This window comes from Geospiza fortis, unplaced genomic scaffold, assembly GCF_000277835.1.
Source record: "Geospiza fortis unplaced genomic scaffold, GeoFor_1.0 scaffold425, whole genome shotgun sequence".
NCBI lineage: Eukaryota > Metazoa > Chordata > Aves > Passeriformes > Thraupidae > Geospiza > Geospiza fortis.
The window spans coordinates 2,659,723-2,683,846 of NW_005054387.1; the positions used below are offsets into that span (position 1 = coordinate 2,659,723).

Below are 24,124 nucleotides of genomic sequence, written 5' to 3' on the forward strand. Positions count from 1 at the left end.
GGAGGTCGTGGCTGTACCTGTGCAGAACAGTCCCCAAAAAACTCACAGCGTGCTGCCAACACCACCAAACACCTGCCAGGCAACCACCACCACGGCACAGGACTCTGCTCAGGCTCTCAGGAGAAGAGCAGGAGTTAAAAATTAGCTTTTAGTTAACAGTCTGGGTTAAGATTTGGAGCAGGCTACGGACCAGAGGAGAGGCCAAGGTTTGATTTAGTAAAAAGGAGCAGAACACCTTACAGTGACTGACTGGGCAGGGAGGGGTGAGGTCAGAGCACAGCCCTCGCTGGGGTTGGGTTTGGGATGGGGAAAACGACGGGGTGACTGTAGGGGAAGCAGCTTCAGACTCGAACTCTGGCTCCAACAGAATGGATTCAGAAAAATATTGCATGAAAAGCCTCAGGATTTTCGTTCTTTCATAGATGTATATTTACCAGTTTTCACAAAGACTGCAGGAATACGATTATAAACAATAAATTAGGACTTCATGTTGCTATCATTTGGCATAACACAATCAGGCAATTTTTCCTTTTTTTAAATATAAGGCAACACAAGCCAACACATAATTTAATCCGTCTTTAGTCAAATTGCTTAACTTTGCTCAGGAGTTACCACTAAAGAACGGGTTATAGTACACTTAAAAGAATTTAAATAATGACATGATATAAGTGTACTAACTTACAAGGAGTCAGAAATGTACTCTGCTAAGCTTTGAAACCTAAATATTTGTTACAGCCCAGGACTACACATTCTAAATTAAAAAAATACAAATAAATGTTTTCTAATTTTCCCATTTACGAAAAACTTTTAAGAATCTCTAGCCAACTATGACGTCACTTCAAAACTTTTTTTTTAATTTTTTTTTTTTTAAATTTTGTATGATGTCTTTAAGATTTTTTTTTAAACCATGCTCATTAAGGAAAGTTCAAGGAGCAAATACTTAAGGCTTTGTTTTTCCAAGGGCTGTGAGGGAGGCCAGTGGATGGCAGAGGCCAGTGGGTTCACCCATACACATTGCTACTCAAACCCACACTACCAGGCGACATTCATACAGAAATATTACACTTAAAAGTTACAGTGTAGAGCAATATTTTTTTTAGCCAGTGTACATAGAAAGAATCAATGCATTTATTTTTTTAAACTTTTTCTTCTTCTTCTTTTTTTTTTCTTTTTTTTTTTTTAATTTCCAAACTTGATTGTGATCATTATGTTCAAGTATTAGTCTCGTTAACAGAGATGAGGAATTTTCTACTTACAATAAATTCGGCTGTTAGAAAGGAAAGGGATGTTTTGGTACACAGAGGAGAACAAGATGCTGAGGTTACCCAGTAGTTAGTGTCCTACAGTCACTGACTCAACTGGCTGCTGGAAGTGACGTGGGGAAGGAACAGAAGGAGTTAGGCACCGAGACCCTGGGAACAAGGGATGTTATAAATAGCTTCACTCATTCCCAGGGAGAAGAATTGTTCCATTAAATCCGCTGGGGTGTTCTGATGGAGAGGAACAGGGGACTGTCAATCCCACAGTGGCTTGTGAGAGGAGCTTTGATTCAGACCAACCAACTCCCATCCCACAGCGCTCGCTGCACCGGGGATGGGCTGAGCTGCATCTCCTCACCCTGACAGTAATTCCAGCTTCCAGAGAAGTGGCTGAACCCTTTTTGGAGTTGTCAGTGGGTCTGGATTCCCTTCACACGAGGCTGGCCAGACTCCTAGCAGCGAGGGATTCAGACAACACGAGCTTTGAGGCTGGTGGAAGGGCACTGGGGAGGGGGAACACGAAGAAAGGCAGCTCCCCATGGCTGCCTTCATCCCAAACCCGCCGTTCCCCTCCTCATACCCTGTCCAGAAAACACAAAGTGTCAGAAAAATCTGCCAGAGACTTTTGACTTTGGACAAAGTCTAAATGATAAATGTGGGCAAGAAACAGCTGAAAAGCTTCTCTCTCTATTAAAGCCTAAATACATACCCCTAGCTGGCTCTTTTCAAATGTAGGCTCTTTTTCAATTACACAGGCCTCTAGACAGTGCAAATGGTCAATGTTTAATGCATTAATGAAATGGGCTTTTGAATTGAAAACAAGCCCTACTCCCTGACAAAATTCTGTTGCTCTTAATCTTGTGAGGAAATTGAGATGGAAATGGAAGCAGCTACACTACCTCACTCTCACTGGAGCACAGATGTGGCTGCAAAACCCTGCAGCAACTCAACCTCAGTCCAGCGAGGAGCTGCTCAGCAGAAGGCAAAAAAAGAAAAAAAGCTGCACAAAGGGGGACTCTGCTGTGAGGAAACAGCTGTGGCGTGAAGTAGTGTAATGAAATTCTTTGACACAAAAGGCATGTTAAATATTTGATGCATAAAGGAGAGAGATAACATATAAGCAAAGCTCTTTAAATATACAGTATGTCTTCTTCCAATGGGTACTATAATGATCACACAAGTTTGCAAGTTAAAAACGCCTTGCTTATTAATTAAAATTAAGACTAAAACCTATAATTTTTTTTTTTGTCTGTGAAAGTGACTGCAGCCTATCTATACCCTGGGTGTTGAATATGAAGATTTCGACTATCGGTTGGTTCAGGTGCTCGGTTCATGGGAGGCCGATGGACTTTTCCCAGCACGGCCATGCTCTGGTCTCGGAAGCAGGACTGCTGGAAGTCCCCACTTAGGTAATCCATGGTCTGCATCACATTATTCTGGCTGGATGGGCCAGCTCCAGCTCTGTAATGAGTTCCTCCTGCACAATCCAGCGTCGCTCCCGCTGGCTGTCCCCCATGGAAAGGCATGGTGAGGTCCTGGGACCCAGAGCTGTCACTGTTGGGCGTGGGCAGAATGTTATTCCAGAGGGGCTGGAAATAGTGCCCATTGGTATATGGCAAAGGTCCCTGCAACCCGTTCACAGGAGGAGAAGGTGTAGGCTTCTCGATGGGGGGCTTCAAGCTGAAGGACTGGCCCATGCACAGTTCTTGAGGGTAGTTGGAAGTTTTGCCAGGGAAACTCTGCCCTGCAATCTCTCTCTGAGGGTGCTTCCCTGCGAGTCCAGCAGGCCCAGCAGCATCCCCACACATTTGCTGCAGATGTGCAAGCTGGTGCTGGTTCCACGCAACCGATTTGATTTCGTTCTGGTAGGCGGGTGGCACCCTGTTAATATTGACCATGGGCACATTAACAGAGGCAGGAGGAATAGCAGCAGCAGCATGGTCGACAGGGTTTACTACACAGGAAGGCATGGGTGTAGGGACATTGTGAGTAGATACCCTGGTACTTGCATTGATAAGCAGGTTGCGACTTATAGGGCTGGGGTTTGCGATCTGTCCCTCACACACTGAGGTAGTGCTAATGCCAGCTCTGGCCTGGCAGAACTGGTTAATCTGGTGCACAATGCTGCTCAGGTCCGGTGGCTGGTTCTGCTGCAGGGTGGCAGCCATAGAGAGGGGAATGGTTGAGGTAGACACGGTCACATTCGGCGGCGCGTCTGCGTCCGGCATCTTTCTGCCTCCGTGCAAACCCGGCTGCAGCAGCGGGTTCGGGGCGTGCTGCAGGGTCTGGTGTGCCATGGGCTGAGGGTGCTGCAAGCCCTGCGGCTGCTGCTGCTGCACGTTCTGCGGGTGCGGCAGCGCCTGCGGGATCCCCTGAGGGTGCGGTAAGCTGGGTGGCTGTGGAATACCCTGAGGGTGCTGCGGGATGCTCTGGGGGTGCGGCAAAGTCTGTGCATGCTGGAGAGCCTGCTGGCGAGCGAGCGCCTGGGGGTGGGATAAAGTGCTTGGTGCAACGTAGGGCGTGGAGGGGGGGTTCATCATCGCCTCCGGCAGCAGGCGCGCGCGCGTCCCGTCAAAGTCCTTGATGATTCCTTTCGCTGGGGATTTGACTATGGCCAGCAGGCCGGTTTTGGTGGTGGCCTGAGATGGGTAGGGGCTGTACCTCTGGCCCGAAGTATCGAGTCCGTTCACAGTACGGCGTACGTGTTTCCTCTGGGGAACCTTGACGCTGTTCGGGAAGATTTTTATAGTCAGTGGATTGTTGGCGACCTTCTTAGCATAAGCATCCAATTCTGCTGGGGTAGGATACTGTGCAGATCTCATTTTCTGTGTAGTGTCCCCTGTGGAGAAAGGGAATTGGTCAGTTCTGGTGAGCAAGGGATCAAGCCCAGGGCAAGACAGTCACACAACAATGGGAGAAAATCTCCAAGGATTCAAGAGGCAAGGAAACTTCATCCTGCCAGACCAGCGGGTCATGGAGCAGATGCCTCATTCCCTTTATTACCTGGTGACCAACACAAGCCCCAGTTCAGCTTAAGGCAAAACCTGCCCAGGGGAGCAAAACAAAACCATGTTCTCATCAGAGTATGTTTGCAGTTGGACAAAAACAGGTTACATGTTATAAACATGTTATAAACATCAGATTGTCTCCAGCTGAAATATTCCTCACAGCTTGCAGTGGTGGGTTGGTTTTTAGTCTCTTAATTTAAGATACCTCCTCATCACTCTTCAAACCATTCTCAGTATTTTTACCATGGAATTCCAAATCAGAAAGATAAGAATTAAACATGAAGCCCCTGTAATCCTGAGGTGGGAACCATACTATGGTGGGCTGACCCTGGCTGGGCATGTGGTGCCCCCAAAGCTGCTTTGTCACTCCCTTCCTCAGCTGGGCATGGAAGAAGAAACACAGGGTCAGAATAAGGAAGGGGAGATAGCACTCACCAAAATGGGCAAAATAGACTTGGGGAAATTAGTTTAACTTATTACCAATCCAATCAGAGTAAGGTAATGAGAAATAAAAACCTCTTCCTTCCACCCCTCCCTTCTTCCCAGGCTCAGCTTCACTCCTGACTTTCTCCACCTCCACAGCACAGGGAGATGGACACAGCTGCCTCACCATGGGCTGCATGGGAATCTCTGCTCTGGTGCCTGGAGCACCTTCTCCCCCTCCTTCTGCAGTGCCCTGGGGGTCTGTGCAGAGCTGTTCCTCTCACATATTCTCATTCCTCTCTCCAGCTGCAGTTGTGCAGGTTTTTCTCCCTTCTTAAATCAGTTGTTCCAGCAGTGTGTCCATCCGGAAGCCATCTGGAATTGGCTCCATCAGACATGGGGGAAGTTTCTGAGCAGCTCCTGCATCCCCCCACTACCAAACCCTTCCCCTACAAACCTTATGCACATCAAAGCTTCAGCTCAAGCCTCCATTTACACCCCACTCCTTTCCTAGGTGCTGACATCTGAAAGCACTGAGTGTCTTTCTGTGCATTAGGAAGCTCTTGTCAGCCCAAACTCAGCAAATGGAAGGAGGCTGATTATTTTATGGCCTGCAATTATTTCTTCAGCTGACTTTTCAAGGTGGCAGCTTGCTAAGGACAACATCCCCACATCACATGGCAAAGTGATGTGATTACCTCACAGGATTAAAAACATGCTACTCCCCAGACAGAGACAAAAGCCTTCTGGAGACAGAGGTGTGGTTTCACTTCCTCTGATTTACCAGATACCTACCTGGCTCACAAGCTCCAACTGCTCCTGCAAAGATCTTCAGAAATCTAGGGAAATGTGTGTGTCTCTTGCCATAATCACACTGCAAGCAGAGAGTTGGGCTGTTTCCCACCACAGCTCTGCTGCCTAAGTGCTATGGGACTCCTGCTGATTTTATAATCTTCAAATAATGGCTTGCAGCTTTGACAATCCAATTTAGCTTTTGCTTGATTCCCCCTCCCCACCTCACCTTGCAAACAGTTCACTGGAAAAAATGTCCATCCTTTTTTGCTAAAATTTTCAGCATCCCTGTGCTATTTGCTGTGCTGAGAGAACAGGGAATGTGGCAGCCACCCAAGAACACCCCAGCCCCATATTTGGCCCTCTGACCCAAGGAAATTTAATGCTCCAGCAAAGAGCATTCTGCTCCCAGGCAAACAGCCCTTCCTCTTGAAAATCCACCTCTGATTCTTTCAAGCAAATTGCTTCAAAAGATGAGTACCACAGCCACTTCTCTCTTTGCATCCTGCAGCTTCCTGTTGTCACAGGTGAGGGAGAGCAGCTCTGCTCTAAGAGCTCTCACTTTCAGAAAAGAAAGGTCAGAAAATGGAAAATAGAATGGATACCAGAAGAAAGGTTAATTATGAAAGTATTAAAAATATCTTTTGTGAAATAAGAAGCTTTACAAGCAGTTTGTCTCCCATCTCTAGCACAGCTTGTACCACGGCACCAGTTATACCTGTACCTCCTGTGCTGCCCAGACACTGGCACAAATCATCCCTCTCTCTTAATCAAAGGCAATATTAACTCAAACATCTCTCTGTGCACATCCCTGTACCTGCCTCTGCAGGCAGGTGTTTCTATCTGCCCTTTTGAGAGAGCTGCTGTGCTCCTAACGGAGAGGAGAGCCTCCGAATGGCATTTGCCAGTATTACCCTGCCTCAAAAGCCAAGGCTTTCATGAACTCCCAACCTTTATTTTTAGCATTGCCCACGCTCATTAAGGTCTGTTTCTTCCCCAAGACATGACCCTGGCAACCCCCCATGAGCCAGAGAAGAATCAAAGGACAAAGGACCCCATACCTGTCTGTGTTAGGGTTTATGTTATGCTTGCAGACACTGTCACATTCTATTTTCAGATGAAAAATTAAGGAGATACTTTAAGACACCTTTGCCATCAAAATTTCCCAGCCTGGTTTACACTTCTACAGGCAAACCAGCAAATTAAATATAAACACTAAACAGACACACTGAGTATTCTTTTATCCAATCATCTGATTTTCAGTTACACAGAAGTTTCAGGAAGCAGCTAAAACATGGATGTTTGAACAGGCTGCAGTCAGACACACCTCTACTTCCAAACCTGGAAGAATTCCTCCCTCTGAGAGAAAATAACCCCTCAGTTAAACTTAAATAACACCCTAGCATCAAGTCTGGCATCTTACCAAATGCAAACCACCTCTTAAATGCCTTGGGTGGGATCTTCTGAACCCAAGCACCATTCCAAACAGCACCTGGTTTATGCACAGGTAAGATGATGCTCCTTTTACTCCAGGCTAACTCAGCCACGTTACTCAGGCCTGAAGGTGATGTATTTCTGAGTGCCCCAAAGTGCTTTGCTAGTAGTTCCACAGGCAAGATTCCATGACTGTAGTAATTAAGGCAGTAAAATATTAGGAGAAAGGCATTACACGGTGAGCAAGAATCTGAATATCCCATACAAATACCCTACAAACCAATAAAGAACAATTAGTTCTGGTAACTAAGTGAATGAAAAACCTGCTAGAATAATCTGAAAGAAAATGCTGGAATAGGAATATCATCATTTGTGTGCAAGAGGAAGAATTCCAGATCAGGCCATAATAAAATGATGAGGCAATGGCAGAGGAAGAAGCTTCATTAGGAGAACAATGGGATGAGCTCCAGGAAGCTCCCTAATGGTGAATGCAAGGCAGAATACTTCCATTGAGAAGTAATTATTTCATGTTTATTATAAGGCAAAGCTGTGCATATGAGCAATTACCCCAATAAACTGGTGAGCTGCAGGTTCACAACTCCTGCTAATCCCGTGGCAACCGACTCCTCTGGTCACACTCCTGCTCTCACCACTGCAGCTGTTTTTGTCATGGAATGAGACAGATTTCCCTGCCTCACCTCAGCACTAATGGAACATCTTTTAAATGCATTTCACATTAAGACTTTAAAACCCACTGCTTTTTAAAAGCTGCCTATGGTTAAATTTTCATTGTCATTAAACAAAATACAAACAGGCCTTTAGGACTGCTACCCTAATGAGAGCTCCTGCACTGGGACAAGCCAGAACCAGCTGTGTCCACCTTCTGCATACAACCCTCAATTTTAGCAGTTTCTCTAAAGGCTTTACATAAAGAACCCTCCCCAAAAGACTCAGTTTAGCTGATGATCCCATATTCAGTCCAATCTCCTCTTCCCTGATGTCCCCTCCTAACAAAACACTTCCTAAGAAGCACCTTTCACTTGATTTTGCACCATTGTCACAGAAAAAAGACCTTTTTTTCCCCAGAAGGTTTGGCACTGCTGCTATATCCAACAGCAGCTGCAGACACAACCTGAACAATCTTGCCTCAAATATCCCAGTTTACCAGTCAGGTTTATACTGGAGTCACTGGGAGGAAGGAGAGAATGTCAATACTGGGCAGGGAGAAATCTCCTGTGTGGAAAAGGAATTCCAGGGTTAGCCTGAACTCAGGCTGGAATTCAACAAAAATACTGAAATTGGAAGTCCTTTAGTCACCAGTTTCTAAAGGAAAAAAAATGTGCATATTAATCTACCAAACTCCTACTGCACGGAGCACTTGTAAGAACAAGTCCCTTATTAGAGAGTGAATACGGAAAAAAAAAGGTAATTGAGCTAATACGGATTTTTAAGCACTAATAAGAAGTCTGATCTAGAAAACTACACTTAAAAATTATTAATATAAACACTGTAAGTCTGAATAAAGGCAATCCTGTGGAATTCTGTAGCTTTTATAAAAGCAACACCACTATTATTACAGCCTGCTTCCACCCCCCATCAAAGTCTCAAGTCACTGTTCATTAAAAAATGCTCATTAACTCAGCTCTGCCCTGGCCAGGGGCTGGGCTACTCATGCATCTCCAGCAGAAGAGAAATGCACCAATTAATCCTGCCCACATCTGCAGAGGGGCTGAGCAAGGTCTGTACCAGCAGCCTCATCTTCCATAAAATCAGAACAAACCCAACAGCTGAGCATCACCACTGCCAGCCCGTGCCTGCCAGCTACTTTATGTCCTAAATTCTTTGAAATGCAGCTCCCAAAGCTCTTCACTGAGCAGGACACAGCAATGCTTTCAGCACATGGATCTGCACATCTCCAAGGAACAGCATAGGTACCCATCAGGTGAGGAAAACTGCCCAACATACCAGCATGCTGCCTTGTAAAGCTGTAATTAGGAAATACCTGATTTATGCACAGCTGCCCTCACATGAACCTCAACATTCTGCTTTCAGCACTAAGCTCTGACAAGGAAATCTCACGCAAAGCACAGACCTGGGCACATCCTCATGCCACAGGCAATGCTCACACTGCAAACAGGAATGAGAAAGGAGGGGATGCCCAGCCTGATGCTATCACCAGTCCTTTGGTGAGTGAAGATTTTTATTGTTGTTGGGTGATATTGTAATTATCAAGCCCAGGGAGTCAGCAGAAGGGCTGTAGGAGAGCTCAGGTGTGTATGTGAACCGTGTCAGTCACTTCTGCCAGGTCACTCTTAAAGTGCAAAATTATCTTCCCTATTTATTTCCTGCAGCATCACAAGCCTCACTGTATGAACAATTTAGCTACAAGTGGACTGTAAATCACTTGGGTTTAAAAAGCAATGAGTACATCAGCAAACTGAGATCTCCCAATGCACATTTCAAACACAAGAGACAGGCCACAGCCCTAAGAACCAAGTACACACACCTTACATAGAAATCTTGGCATTTCTGAAATTTCAGCTGAACAAGCAGCGTGCTACTTCAGTGATAAAGAGGAGGGACAGAGTAAGAGTTAAAAAAACCTCTAGTCAATAAACTTACATTCCCAAGCACAAGTTGTTCTTAAAAATACCAGTACAACTATGAAAAAAATGACTGAAGTTATCAAAAAAGAATTATCAGAGCACTCTGCAGACATATTTTCAGAGGCACCAAAGAGACATCAGAAGAAGATGGAAACTTTGAACTTTAGTAATTTAGGCTAGCTCACTAATATTTGCAGTATAAGCCCCAGGTATGTAGAGCAAGAGCTGCTGACCTCAAAAGGTTTGCATTAGACTGATCTAACTTTTATTGGTGTCTACGAGTAATTGCACGAAGGGAAGCGAAAAAGACTGAGGAAAAAGTTGTGCTGAGAAGCAAATCAGCTGGCACACTTTTAGCACAAAACCTTTTCAGCAGAGAGGCACGAATCTCACAGGAACCTCACTTGCTGCATCCTGCTGTGGTTAAATTAACCTTTTCAGAGCCAGGAACAGAGGAGCTGCACACATGTGAACCTCTACAGCCATTTCTCAGAGCCTTTATTGACAGATGCCTTGAAGGCATAACAAAAGAAAGACTCTACATTAAATAGTTTTTCCACTGTATCCTAAATGTTTATGTCACAGCGGTACCAGAGCCAGATTTAACAGTTAACCACATCCTGCAGACAAAACATCACTCACATTTCTGAAGTCCAGTGTTCATCTGCGTGTAAGAAAGAAGCTGAAAGGAGAGGTCGCCTGGTCCTGGCAGACAGGCCAGCATGGCAGACAGGCACTAACACAACATGGGGCATTCACTCCTCTGCACACTGCAACAACAGAGAGACAAGTCAAAGTTATAATACAAGGAGGAACAGAGAAAAGAAAGAGGCAAAGAGCCATCCCTGGGTGAAGGCCTGACCAAGCACAGATGCGCGACCGCTGCTCCAGCCCTGACTGCATCTCCTAACGGCAACGGAAATACTTCAAGAACTGGGTCATCTGCAGGGTTAAACCCAAAATAGCTGCTGTGCTCTCCTCTGCTGCTTGACACATACAGAATAATCCATAGGTCTGTCCTCACATTTCAAAGGTGGTTGTTATGAATGGTAAAGAAACCACCATCACTCATTTCACTATGCTGAAATGCACTGGTATCCACCAAGGCAAGTTCTCTGGAGAAACCCTGTCAACTGTTCTTTTGCACTTAACAAAAAGGCATGGCATGCATAAATTGAAGGCAAAGTATGCAGCACTCTGCCTTGTGGCAAGATTAAGCTGCATGCTACAGCTTGTAATTTCTGTGGTCCATTAGGCTGAAAGATGAATGGCTACAACTTCCTTCATTTCAGCAAAGACTTGCTAACCCGAGCTGCTGTGGGGCAGGTAACAGCAAGATGTGCACAAAGGGGCTGCAGAGGTGCCACCATCCTCTTCTGTTTGCTCCAGCATTTAAGAAATGAAACCTTGAAATGGAGCACTAAAGCTCTTTGTATATAAACATGGCACAACTTCCCTCAAATCCCACCACTCATGTGCAAAGAGGGATCTCAGCAACAAGGCTAACTGGGGCTCAAAGTGTCCAATGTTACTAGAATTATAGAGATTTAAGCTGGAACAAGATTTCTAGAGGCCATCTGGTCCAAGCCCCTGCTCAAATCCTCCAGGCTTCAGCACTTTAGAAAGTTCTGGGAAACAGTGACAGAACCAAGCTGGAGAAATCAGATTTTTTTCTCCTTGTCCAGATGTCCACAAGCATCGGTGCTGCTATACAGAGCAAAACACCTAAGGAGCAGCTAGAAAGGCTTTGGGACTTGTTATACGACCTCCAAAACATGGGAAGAGTTGAAGGATTCAAGACTTGTAAGCTGATTTAATTTTAGTCATTGTTTCACAAACCCCAATTAAAACAACTGAGAAAGCATTCAAAGATCAAAAGGGGGAGAAGGAGAAAGCTCCAGCCCAGACATGAGAAGCCACATCTGCCAAAACCTCTAAGAGGCCACTTCTGAAAGAGTCTCGCTGCTGAGACGGCACAAACAACGCGATGACAGCGATGTGACACTGTCAGCACTGCCACCTTCATGCTCCAGAAACCTCCCAGAGCAGATTTCTGCAGAGACCTTTTGAATGCAAAACCAGCACTGGTCAGAGTGCCCATGGAACCTGGCAGCAATGGAGGGAACAGCGTGGACACGAAGCTTTCCTGCAGCACAGCAATTACTCACTGTGTACAGCTCATTAGCTCCATGTTTATGCATCTCCTCAGCTCGACACGCAAAGGTTGATTAAACCAACGGCCAAGAAATCTCATACAAATATTAATTTATGAGAGCTTCTGCATCTTCACTGAGAGAGCGGTGTCCAAAGCTGACTGAGCCTGCTGTGACTAACAGAAATAGTTTTGGGCACTGAATGTCAGTCAGACAATCCAGGCTGTTGCCCATTCACCCTTCCCACGCAGAGTAACACAGACCCGGTGCCGTGAGAAACACACACAGCACCTCAGCAAGGTGCAGGGCTGACAGCACAACCACCAACAAAACACATTTGTATCGTTCTCCATTTCATTCCTAGGAGACAGCCAACAATCTGCACTGCCCAAAGTCCAAGATATGTAAAACCTGGTAAAATAAACCTAAACCTGGATATTCTTCTGATTCTCTGAAGGAGATGGAATTCTTGGAGTCTTTCAGAAATGATGACTGAAGAGCTGTCACGTCCACAACATCAAGGAATTGCTTGAGGAACTGAAAAGTTGCTCAGCCTTTATAGATGAGGTGCAGTCGTGACTGAGGGTACACAACCTTCAGTGAAACTTTGCAAACAGCCTGTGGGCAGCAGCTCCTCGTCCCAAATCATGCACAGCAAGACCAAAAAGACAAAACAAGAATCCAGCTCCTTTTAATCAGAAGACAAAACCACTGTGAGTTGTCAGAGCTTTACCTGAGTAAGCAACAGAAACACCCACAGTCAGCAAGAAAAAAATAATAATTGTATTTTCCTTTTTTCCTCATTTCATCAACTTCAGAAGGCTGGCAAAAACAAGACCTATTTTTCGGTGAAAAGCAGACAAACAAAATTAAGAGCCTTCACTGTAGACAGAAAAACAGATCACACTATTCCCATATTCATCTGAGCATCCACCTTTTTACTCCAATAATGTCTGACACCAAGCAAAGATTCACTCACTTCCTATCCCTGCAGGCCCAAAGGCGGTCGGTGTCTAAAACATTATTTAATTGATGGCAAGTTTGTGTGCAGCCCTGAAAGAGCCCAGCCGTGCTCTGACTGAGGGAGCAGCATTTCTGGCAGCAAGATGAGGGGAGGGTTTGCTCACCTGCTCCATCATTAACGCTCATTAGAGCCTGAACTGTGACGCTCTCAGAAAGCCTCTTGCTCAAGTGCCCCAGCGAGGTGCACACAGCAATAAACAGGATAATGGCACATTAGGAGAGAGAACAAGTGATTAGGAGTGGTCACAGCATTCACCTCGAAATAGCCAGGCTCCTGCTACATGACAGCAGTGCTTCCTTGAAGGTCAAAACATGTATTTACAGAAGCTTTAGCTCCAGTATGGAGAGCAACGTTTTAGAGAGAGCTATAAAGGCAAGTTGTTCCTGCAGGTAGATAATTGTTTTAGGTAATGCCAAAGGTTCATAAAAGATTGCGGTGGCAATAATAATTTTAAAGGAAATACTGGACTTAGAAGAAATAATTTGAAGTAGAAGCCTAAAATCACTCTTTCAGCTTGATTTGCAGTAAACAAATTGGTGACATCTAGGTCACTGCTGAGCATTAGAAAAAGAAATTCAGACTTGTACAGAAATGCTAGCCATAACTCCATTGCCGAATCTCTTATTATAATTTAAATCCTGCTTCAGTTTTTCCTCTCTATGAAATCAATACCAGTTTTCATAATCGAGATCTCAGTATTTGAAAACACATCTGAAATATCTTGACAAGCACCCCATTTATTTTTTCTAGTTAGAAATTAATTAACATTTATTCCCTTTGAGATATTCAGCACCTGGCTACTACTTTCTGACTGACTCTTCCCCAGCATGAGCTGGCATGGACAACTCCAACTCACACCAGCTGAACTGAACTGAAATCCCTGGCATGGGCTGTATTTGGGATTGAGGTGAGCACTACTGGCTGTCTCAGAATTGGCAGCTGGGCCCATCAGCCCCTCCTGCTTGGGTTTATTCCTTCTAATTAGTCCAGAGCTGGAGATGAACTGAACTTGGCACATCAGGACTCCTCACCAGCAGATCTGGCTCCATGGTGGTGACTTGTGTGGGCACCAGCACCTGCAAAGCTCCAGCCCCTCCAAGAATGAACGCTGTGCTACTGGGGGAACTGGAATGGAGAGGGGTTTGCACTGTACCAGGGTCAGTCACACTGCCATCTAAACCAGTCAGCTGCAAACTGGAGAGTGATCTCACCAGTAGCTGTGGCACCCAGCCATGGAGGGCTGTGAACCACGAAAACTTCAGTTTTTAAACTGCATTTTAAACAGATTCTGTACACTGGCAAACGCAGCACAGCGAGCTCTGTCTTGAAAAAATATATATAAAAAAAGATAAAGCATATCTCTAGAGGAAAACAATCATTAGATTGGAATAAATAAATAAATACCCCTCTTTGAAGTGATTTTAATCTAATCTGGCTGCGGGATATAATCTTAACAGCACACGTACTGCAGGATGCTCCACAAAATAGCAGGTTTAGACATGTGAACAGATTTTTTTTCTCCTAAGATTTATTAATAATTAAATCAAAGCATGTTAAGCTTAAGAGGGGTTTGCAGTGCTTGGGATTTGGGGGTAAAATCTTCACAATGACTATTACCTTCAGCCTTACTTGCACATCAGGATGTTTTCTGGTCCAGGCAGCACAGTGTCCCCTGTCACCACAAGGCTCACCAGGATGAAAGAACCACTGCCCAGGGACACTGCTGCAGAGCTAGGAATCAGTTCCAGTAGAACTTATCACAATATTGCCTTTCCTGACTTAAAAATTTATCATTTTCTGAATTATATTCAACATTTAGTATTTATTGCCTCTGTGCTTCTCAGACCAGGTGGTACTTTTACAACCTAGAGTAAAATCTAGATGTAAAGCAACCACTAGGAAATTTCTAACGCAGTTTTATCATCACATAAATGGACCACATATACAGTTATTGCCAAGTTTTTAGATACACCAGCCTCTGAAGCTCCTGAGAGGCCTTACAGGGTGAGAACAAAAAGGAAACAACTCCCCACAAACCACCACTGGCCACTGAAACATGGGAAACTGAGCTGGTTTAGAGGAAAGCGAGCTGGTAAAGTCTAAAGTTAGGTTCCTGAAAGTAAACACACATGTTTGAAATTCCACGATTAACTGTGGGCTTGTTCGCAAAGCCCCGAGGCCAGGAGGAAGCTCGGGGAGCATCCACCCACACACAAAAGAAAAAACTCCAAACTATTCCAAGTTTCCAGCACCCTGGGGTCCCAAAAGCCTCTGTGTGAGGGTTGTTAAAGGTTTGAGGCTGCTGTGCCTTTTTGCTCCTCCTCTGCTCCTCGGTCACAAGGCACTTCCATGAAGCTCCATCCCCACCCTGCAGTTCCAGAGCCACGGGCGGGATTTAGGGCACCCCCCGAGCAGCACATGCCAAGTTCAGAGCACATCAATGCTGCAGGCAACAACAAAAACTAACCCGGGCTGGGAAGTTTCTTTGGTACAAATGTCTGCAAGAGCTTGCCAGGAAACGTAATTGAATCCGGGCCAATTTTCATGCTCCGAGGGAAACTCTGTGTCTCATTTACCCCCCGGCAGGCTGCTCAACACCAAGGAGAATAATTCCTTTTTCCTCTCCCAAAGTAACCTAAAATGTAGGGGTTTCAAAGACTTGTTCATGTCAACGGCAGACATTGAACCCTCCTGCCAACCTCAGCATTCAGTAAAACTCCTTCCAGGCAGCCATGCTTCGCTTGACAGTGTCTAGACCCATCCTGCAGGCTTCCTGCCTTTTTCCAGCTCTAAAACTGCCCTTTATTCTTGGGCACTTACCAGAATGGCCCTTTCCCAGAACTGCCGAAGAGCCAGAGATAAATCTTAGCGTTTCCTGAAAGAAAATTACCAAACTAGCACTGTATTCATCACCGGCTGGTATCACATCCTCTTAATGCTTTATAAATGGAAAACTGCGAAACAGTGGGCAGAGAAGTTGCCCTCTGAAATGGCAATAAATCACAATAGCATCGAGTGGACTTGGGGATAAATAACTAGGAAACTGAACAATAGAAAGTCGCCTTTTGTAGCACAGGGAGTGCACTGTCAGCACCTGCCAGCACAGGACCTTTGGCTTTCTGCATTCAGGTGGACCTTTTGTGGAGCCCTTGCAACAGTTTCGATCACAATCAATTTTTGCTTCTTGCCATTTAATTAACTATGATTTTGCTTGTAAACCAAGTCACCTTTCAGGCTGACCTCCATTTATAATGTTACTCAGGCAACAAAATTAGTTTGGTGCGGGGAAGGCAGGGAGAATTGAAATGCTGCCATAGCACAGCTCTGCTCCTCTCTCCGAGCTGGGATGGCAACGCCCAAAAAGGAAGAAAAAGAAGCAGCTTTGGGATAACAGCACTTAAATGGAATATTGCTCAGATCACACTCCTCATGCCCAAGGGCTACTACTGAAGGCTTCTAGGTGAGCAATTTGGAACAGGATGCAGTGCACTAAAAAAAGCCAAGGAGGCAGCTCTCAGCTCCAGGTATTGCCACGTGTGACATCAGCTCCATCAAATTCGCTCCTCGGATAAAGCAGCAGCCAGCTCAAGGTTATGATCTTTGAGTTTAAAAAGCCTTTTTTTAGGTCTGTCCCAAGAGATTATTTTAAAACACAGTACTACGCATCTGCCAAGGAGTAGAACAGTTGGCTTTAATTGTAAGATGGATTTTTACATAGCTTCTGACCTTTCATCTAATTGAGGCCTGAAGAAGAAAAAAAAGAGGAAAAGCTATACGTCACTTCAGTTATTAAAATCCATCAAGCTCAGACTTTAGCCTTGGGATAACCACAGCCAAAAAATTGACTTGCAAGTAATTATCACTGCTATCTGCAATAAAAGTTAATTGGACATAATTGAACTAAAGCCCTAATCTGAATGAAGCTGTTGCTGGCAAGAAGCCTGCTCCTGCCTGTACTCTGCAAATGGAACTGCTAGCAGGAAAATGGACAAACACGAGGCTGCTTTACAGTCTGCCCACTGCAAATCAGAGCAGTTCTGCAAACAGCTTGTTAGCTGGGCCAAGATAAAGCCATTATGAGGGCCTGTCCTCACCAAACACACCCTTCAGCTACACCCAAACAGGGCAATGGTGCAGAGTTTCAAAAAACAAGTTTCAGTTTTATAGACCTCTTAATTACAGGCACCGAAACACAAGATTCACGTCACCAGACGCTGTTTTTATCAGCTCCTGAACGCTGTCAATACCAGTACAAATAATGTACTTTTTGAGCACGTAAAGATACCGACTCAAAAGGTTTTCAGTGCTGATAATTTACCACCTTCATGCAGTTCAATAGCCTTTCCTGTTGTAGGACCAGCTTCTTTCATCTCTGCAGCAGAGCAGACAATTAGCTGCTTTCTGTGCTCAGCCCATGCAGGTGGCTGGGGGAAGGGAGCGTTCTGCTCAATTCCTGCGGATTCGTCCATTTATATTTTGCATTTTTGTTAACTAACAGACCAGAAAGTGGTTGTCAAACCCCATGCTACTCCAGAACTTCTTTACAATTTTAATTATTAACACTCTGTCCTTCACCAAAGCATATCAAAGCACTTAACAAACATTACTGAAGCCACATAACCACTCTGACACAGGCAAAAATTGCACACAACTCCTTTTACAGTTTGCTTCAGGTTTTTTGGCCATATTTATGTTAGAACAGTGGTCTCCTGATGATGGACTGGTCTATGACAGGAGAGATGAAGGGAAGTATTTGGCTCACCACAGGTTCCTGACATAATTTTGGATGAAGCATTTAATCACCTGATGCCATGGTCACTCCTTATTTAAAGGACAGCAGTGGGTGACAGTTTTCTACCACTGAAGACTGTGAAGAAAATGAAACTGCAAAGCATTTAGCACCACCTTGACTTCTCACATCAGGCTGACAAGGTCACAGTCTGGGCAGCCTCCTGAGGACAAATGGACACAGATCACCTTTCCCTGTCCTGAGCACCACTTGCTCACCCCTGCTCCTCTCCATCTTCACAGCTCAGAACAGAACTCCATAGATAAGAAAGCTGCAAGGAAGAACCAGTGACATCAATTCCCTTTCATGACCCAAATCAGTGGCTTACTTTACTTTGCTCAAAGCCCTCACCTCTTTTTAAGAGTATTTTTAGATTTAACTCTGTATTCTGCAACGTGGCAAGAGCTGACAGACAACAGAGGAGTAAAGTAGGTCTTGCCAGGTGTTGCAGGCCACTCCTAAGGTGAAGGAAAGATGTAGAAAAGACAAGTCAGGACAATTGTAGGGCCTGGCCAAAGCTTCAAATGAGGATTTCTGGCTGTGCTTGAAACACAAATACTAGTGGTCAGTTGTGAGACACATGAGATACTACTTTTACCATGGGAACATATGCAAGAAATAGGAAAATCGACCTGCCTGAAGTCAAAAGCAATTTGAATAACTTTGTATCTGCCTCCTCTCAATTTTCACTACACTAAAGTGCTCTGACCTTTAATTAACTTTCTCCTTTTATATGGTAACTTCCAACTTCAATTTTTTCATGCTGTACTGGTGGGAAATGGGGATGAAGACACAGCCTGGTATGTATTTTATGGGTGTATATGGCTCCATGGATATTTGGGGAGGGAGCAAAGATGCTCCAGTTGAACCACAGCAGCTAAGAGCACAGGCCAGCATTGTCATCAAAATAATTTGCTCTGGATATCAGGCTTACATTTTTACTTTCAAAATGCAAAACAGACTCCCTACCCTCCACTGTAAAATTCACAAAAGATCTTATTTTCCTCAACAAGATACTGTCAGGCACAAACAAATATTCCTTCCTCCAAAGCACCCATTACCCTCGGGGCAAACTAAACCCAACTTCTTCCTACATGCTTGAGCAGCATCTCCAACATCACAGCAGCTCTGAAATACAGAACAAGACTTACAGACATGAGCCTGCCTGTCCTCATGTGAACATGAGGGAAAATTAAGGTTAGTTGAGATGACTTCCATCCAAAGGAAACCCAGAACAGCCCAGCCTCTACAAAACTACAGGATGCTGCTCACACATACCCCAGTGGAGGTACCATGCATTCCCACCACCAGACATTCTCCATCCTTTATGCAACTTCCTTCTGCCTTCAAGTGATAAGAAACCAAAATACACACTGACCCTTTTCCCATAGGGGACAGCCTGCAGTTATAACCTCAACATCCTCAGCAGGAACAGGGTTATGTGCAGCTTTCCTACGTGTTCCATGTGTGGGAGAAGCACAAGGCCATAATTCTGGGCTTTCCTTCACCACACAGGACATGCAAGAAAAATCAGCTTCCTCATGCCACTCTTGGGCAGAATTCCTCCCTCTTGGCTTTCTTGCTTTCCCAGACCTGAAAAGGAAGTTTTTCTTAGGTACAGCAAACAGCTGCCTAGGCAAAGAGGAAAGGAAACATGAAACAGTTCCCTCTCCTGTGGCTGCTTCACAAAGATCACCAGTTTCATTATCTCCTCTCACTCCACACTTACTCTGTGAAAGCCCTGAATTAAAGACTTAATCATGACTTACAGAAATCCTTGTGGCTGCACATGACAGAAGGAAGGCAGTTTTTCCTTCTAAAATATTGTTAGAAGCTACAGATTACAACAGTTCCTGGGTAGGAAAGCAGCTATCTTTCCCTGTTTATTCCAAGCTGATTATTAAAAAAAAAATCAGAGATAACTTTGAACAAATTTTACCTCTATTCAACAGACAAACAACAGAGCAGACATTTGTTAGCTATTGAAAAATATGTTTTGAGTCCTGTTTTAAAAATAGATCCACTTGAAAATGAGAAATATTTGCAAATAAGATGAGGCAGAATGCATTATACTTCATAACAAAAGAAAAACTGAACTTGTATATAAAGGAATAAAAATAGGAAATTACTCACTTTTGGACCAGGTGTGCCGGTGGTGTGTGAACATGGGCTCACAGGGAGGATGGATTTTGGTTTGCATTGGTCATGCATGTGAACCATTCTGACCTATACAATCACACTGACAGTTTGGTTTAGTATTTCTCTCTCTGGACACTGAATTGTGGTCCCACATGTGGTGAAATTTTAACAGCCCATTTACAAAGCCAGCAGTGAAAAATACATTTTTAAGATCCAAAACTGGAGATCCCTGTCTGATTATGCACAGCAACAGAGCTTCCTGCTGGACCACAAACACATCAGCTCTTGGATACACATCTTATCATTTGTAAGGGCAAGATAAGACCTCCTTCTGTAGCTGGAGATATGGTGCAGCCAGCTGCAAAGATGAAAAGCATTTTAAGAACCTCAAACAGAAGCTGCAACACATGTACAAAACACCCACCAGCAGAAAATAGAAGCCATTAGATGAATACCAAAGAGCTGGACCAGACACTTGGGGTGGTGTTTTCCTGTCAACCTTCACAACGAGGTGCTGGTTTCCTGCTGGCTTGTCCTGACACAGACCAAATGTCCTTATCAATCTCCCAGGAAACTCAAAAGGCCACCTCGTAACAACTCCATAGAAGAAAGGACAGGAAATAAATTAGTGGTGAGCTACTGTAAAAAGTCTCTGCTATTCTCACTGCTTTCCTGAGAAGCATGAAAAACGGCCACTTGCACAGCTGGCAGTTCAAAACAGCCACAGGGAAAGCAACATGAACGTGCAAGGTGCCTTGAAAGCCCCTGCACACCACAAGCACCAGAGGTTTTTGTCTGAGGAGCTGATAAAACATTTCAGCACAATCTCACCTGATTCCTTCAGCAGCTGCCAACACACCACCTTTACCTGAAGTTTATAATCATTAAATGTTTCTTTTTTTCACAGAAAGTTTTACAGACTATAGGATGTTTTTGTTTGCTTTTGTGCATCTTTCCTCCTCTGCACTTTTCCTTAAAAAAGAAAAACCCAACACGCAACACACACAGAGGAATAAATAAATTGTACAGGCAGGACACAGAGGGAGATGAAACTGTACCACAGGCAGGGAGATCCCTTGGCATGGCAAACACAACGTGGCTGTGTGGGAGAAGAGAACAAACACTGCTGCTGCAGCCTGCACCTCAACATCAGACAGAGCACAAAGGTGAGCTCCTGGTAACCCATCTCCAACAGCCCTGACCTCCACTGTGCAGCTCCCACTCAAAGTATCCCCAGGTTTTAATTTCCAATTTGTCTTTCCAGCCACGGAATTTCTTCAGTCAACAAATTCAAAAAGGTAAATTTTTCTACCTCCAATTAACTGCATTAGTAGTGTTTATAACTACGTGATTGATAAATGCTCTACAGAAGCTGTAATTAATGTATTTTTTCCTTGGAACACACACCGAACCCCTTGGCGCTCAGACACTTAATGAAAAGCAATTTATCAACTTGCTTTGAACAGCTGAATCTGACTCCTTAATGCAGAGAAGTAACACACTTTGCTTTGAGCACCACCACTCCGAGAAAGGAGCGAGCACCGCGCCATTCCGAACGCCATCAGACACCGCTGGGATTTGGATCGGGATGACAGCGACCAGAGCTCTCATCTCCCTGGCTGTGATTCAGTCTGGCTTAACTGGGATCCTTCCCTCCTGGGATGCAGTGGAGCAGGAGATTCGTGCAGATGTGCTTTTGCAGGATGGGGGATCGGGAGCGCCTCTTCAGGACAAAGTTCCGAATTCTCCCGTGCCTGGCACGCGCGCGCCGGGAAGCAGCAGCAGCTCAGAGTATTTCAGCCTGGACATGTGTTCAGCTGCTCACAAAGCAGACAAAAATAAAGTGCTTACAGAGTGTTTGAATGCTAATTTCTCAAATTGAGCCTTGCTTTGTATAGTTGACATATGCAAAAAAAAAAAAAGAAAAAAAGAAAAAAAAGAAAAAGAGGGGGAAAAGAAGCATTTAGGAGGAAAAGTTTGACATCACAGAATATTTTATGTTGGTATTAACCACTGGAGGGGATTAACCAGCCTTCAAAGCCTAAAATCTAAACTCTCATTTCTAAGAGTATAGGCTAGAGATTTCCAGTACAGGAACTGGTCTGTACTCCATGTGGCAGACTGAATGTAAGGATTACATATTTCCATTGCACATGTAAGCCTGTTTCCCATTCCTGCAGGGTCCTGCTCTCTTCCATTTGTCTTTTGATGCAGATAAAAGCTAATGCAGATTGCAACTGCTGATACAGAGAAAGGCATAAGACACAGCGAGCCTTTGGACTAAGGAAAAAAGGGACTCAGGTCCAGACTGCTCGAGCACGTCAAGAGATTGTCTTTGAAACTATAAAACTAGAAATGAAAGCACTGCGTTTTTATTTGATTTGATCAAAGAGACTGGAAAGGAGGGGGGGAAAAAATCACATCTTATAGATGCAGGGTAGCATTTAACTACTTCACACACGATACAGGACCAGCTGATCTCATACAGATATGAATTTGGAGGAAAAACAAAGAGGTGAAGTCACTCCAGCTCTGCAGACACTGCCTGCACAGATCACTGCTCCAGGCTCTGCAAAGAGCAACAGGAACCTGTTTCAAAGCCAGAGAGCCACTGCAAGCACATACCCAGCCCTCGCCACAGGCACAGCCTTCCAGTCCCCAGTGAAGAGCAGAGAAGTGAGCTCTTGTCAAATCACAGAAAATAGACTCTGAATGTAACAGCTACCTGAACAAATCACTGACGACTCCCTGTTCCAGTGCTCTGACTGTGGGACAGCAGCACACCGTGGCAATCTTCCCAAGGAGGGCTTTGGACTGCAAGCTGCAAAGGGACAAGACTGAAATTCTTGAAGGGAGCATCTGCTCCAGCATGTGCTTGGCACCAGGAGAACGAGGCTCTGCAGAAGTACAAATGGCACTACAGGTAGCAGCTCTGCAAATCCCAAATTGCAGCAGGGAAAAAACAGATACCTATCGCTGCCACATTCCCTAAGAGAACAGATTTTAAGTATCTGCTCATGGAAATTTCTATCTGCAGAAGGGGAAGCATTTAGATTGCCTCTGGGCTGAAACCATCTAGGTCTTTGCCTTTCACTAAAAATTAAGCAGAAGTCATTTTAACGAGGCAGGCAGACAACAGTCTTGCACAGGAGATCAAAAAGCTCTCCAGATGTTTATTTTAAATGAAATTCAGAAGCCAGTATAAACCAGATTTTAAACACTGAATAATCCTTACCATAATTTGCATGAGAAAAACAGGCAAAAGGTTCCATCCTACTGCTCTGAAACTCTCCAGGAACATGCAGGGTTGGATTTTGTTCCTAGACTCTTCAGATAAGAATCTGAAATATGAACAACTCCACACTGCAATCTGATGGCTGTTAAGAATGTTTTTCCCCTGTGCTGTACACTTGGATGCTCAACACATACACTCAGGGGCACCCCATGTGAAGGAAGTCTCTGACCTTCCTCATCAAGACTGTGCAAAATTATGGATTGAAAAGTATCTAAAAATGTCAGTCCTAAATTTTTAACTTCTTCTCCTCTTGCTACTTTCACTGAATGCCTCCTGATTGTGCAAAAGCAGAATATTCAGGCGTCAATCTAAGTAGTTTGGGTGTTACGCTGACAATGTCTCTGGAGAGGGGAAGAGAAGAGAGGACAGATTTCCAATAGCTCAGACACTTCCCTGGAAGCAAAAGCTGCTACACAGAAAGGAGATAAATAAAGAGGGAAAGTAACACGCCAGAGAACTTTCACCAAGGTCATGTCAGGATGCTGAACCTCCCCATCTGCAGGGGAAGATTGAGATGCCTGCTCCACCACACATATCCACTCCCCTGTTGGCAACAACAGCCCTCATTAAACCAAACCGGTTCTAACCATGAAAGAAAGGACATTGGGAAGATGATATTAGCTAACAAATGCAAAAAGAAAACCCAACAGAGGCAGTTCTGGATGGGTGCCTTCTGCAGCAAAATACAGCCCCCATGGCAGGTGCAGAGAGCCCCTGGGAATGGGCAACACAGGCAAAAGGATGGACAGCTCTGCTCTGATCAACGGTAGCAGCTCCTGGCTCACAGCACAGAGGAGATTCCATACCCATTCACTCAGAGCAGAACAGGGATCCCATCAGGAACAGGACTTTGCTGCTGCACAGGGTGACCTACAGGTTGCAATTCCTCCTTGCTTTGCAATCAGGGCTGTGGACATGTGGCAGAACCCTGCAGACAGACCCTACCAAGAAACAACGGCCCTACCCCCCAAACATTGTATCAGTTACTGCTGTGCCCTTAATAAGAGTGTTTCTTGCTCGTTTCAGCAATCTGAAAGACACGCTGGGCAAAATTTCAAGCTATGACAAAGTGATCTTATCACTTCTGTGCTGTTCTCGCTACACAAGCCCCTGATTCAGCAGCACGTAATAAAATCTTCATTTGCATGAAAAGCACTCTCTGATCACAAAGTCTTCTGTTCGACAGCCCTCTTCCCATCCAC

At 44.7% G+C, this 24,124-nt stretch overlaps 1 protein-coding gene across 2 annotated transcripts in view; it reads right to left on the reverse strand.

Moving 5' to 3' along the window:
• Positions 1 to 836: 836 nt before the first annotated feature.
• Positions 837 to 24,124, reverse strand: part of FAM222B (family with sequence similarity 222 member B) — a 34,841-nt gene continuing 11,553 nt past the window's right edge. Inside the window, exons 1-2 of one of the 2 annotated variants that reach the window (XM_005425437.3) lie at positions 10,165 to 10,307; positions 837 to 4,098 (exon numbers count right to left, since the gene is read on the reverse strand). In XM_005425437.3, the coding sequence (XP_005425494.1) occupies positions 2,528 to 4,098; positions 10,165 to 10,246 (1,653 nt within the window). In that variant the 5' untranslated portion in view covers positions 10,247 to 10,307 and the 3' untranslated portion in view covers positions 837 to 2,527. Of the gene's footprint in view, positions 4,099 to 10,164; positions 10,308 to 24,124 lie in introns of those variants that run through there. The other variant, XM_031060645.1, reaches the window with a different exon arrangement.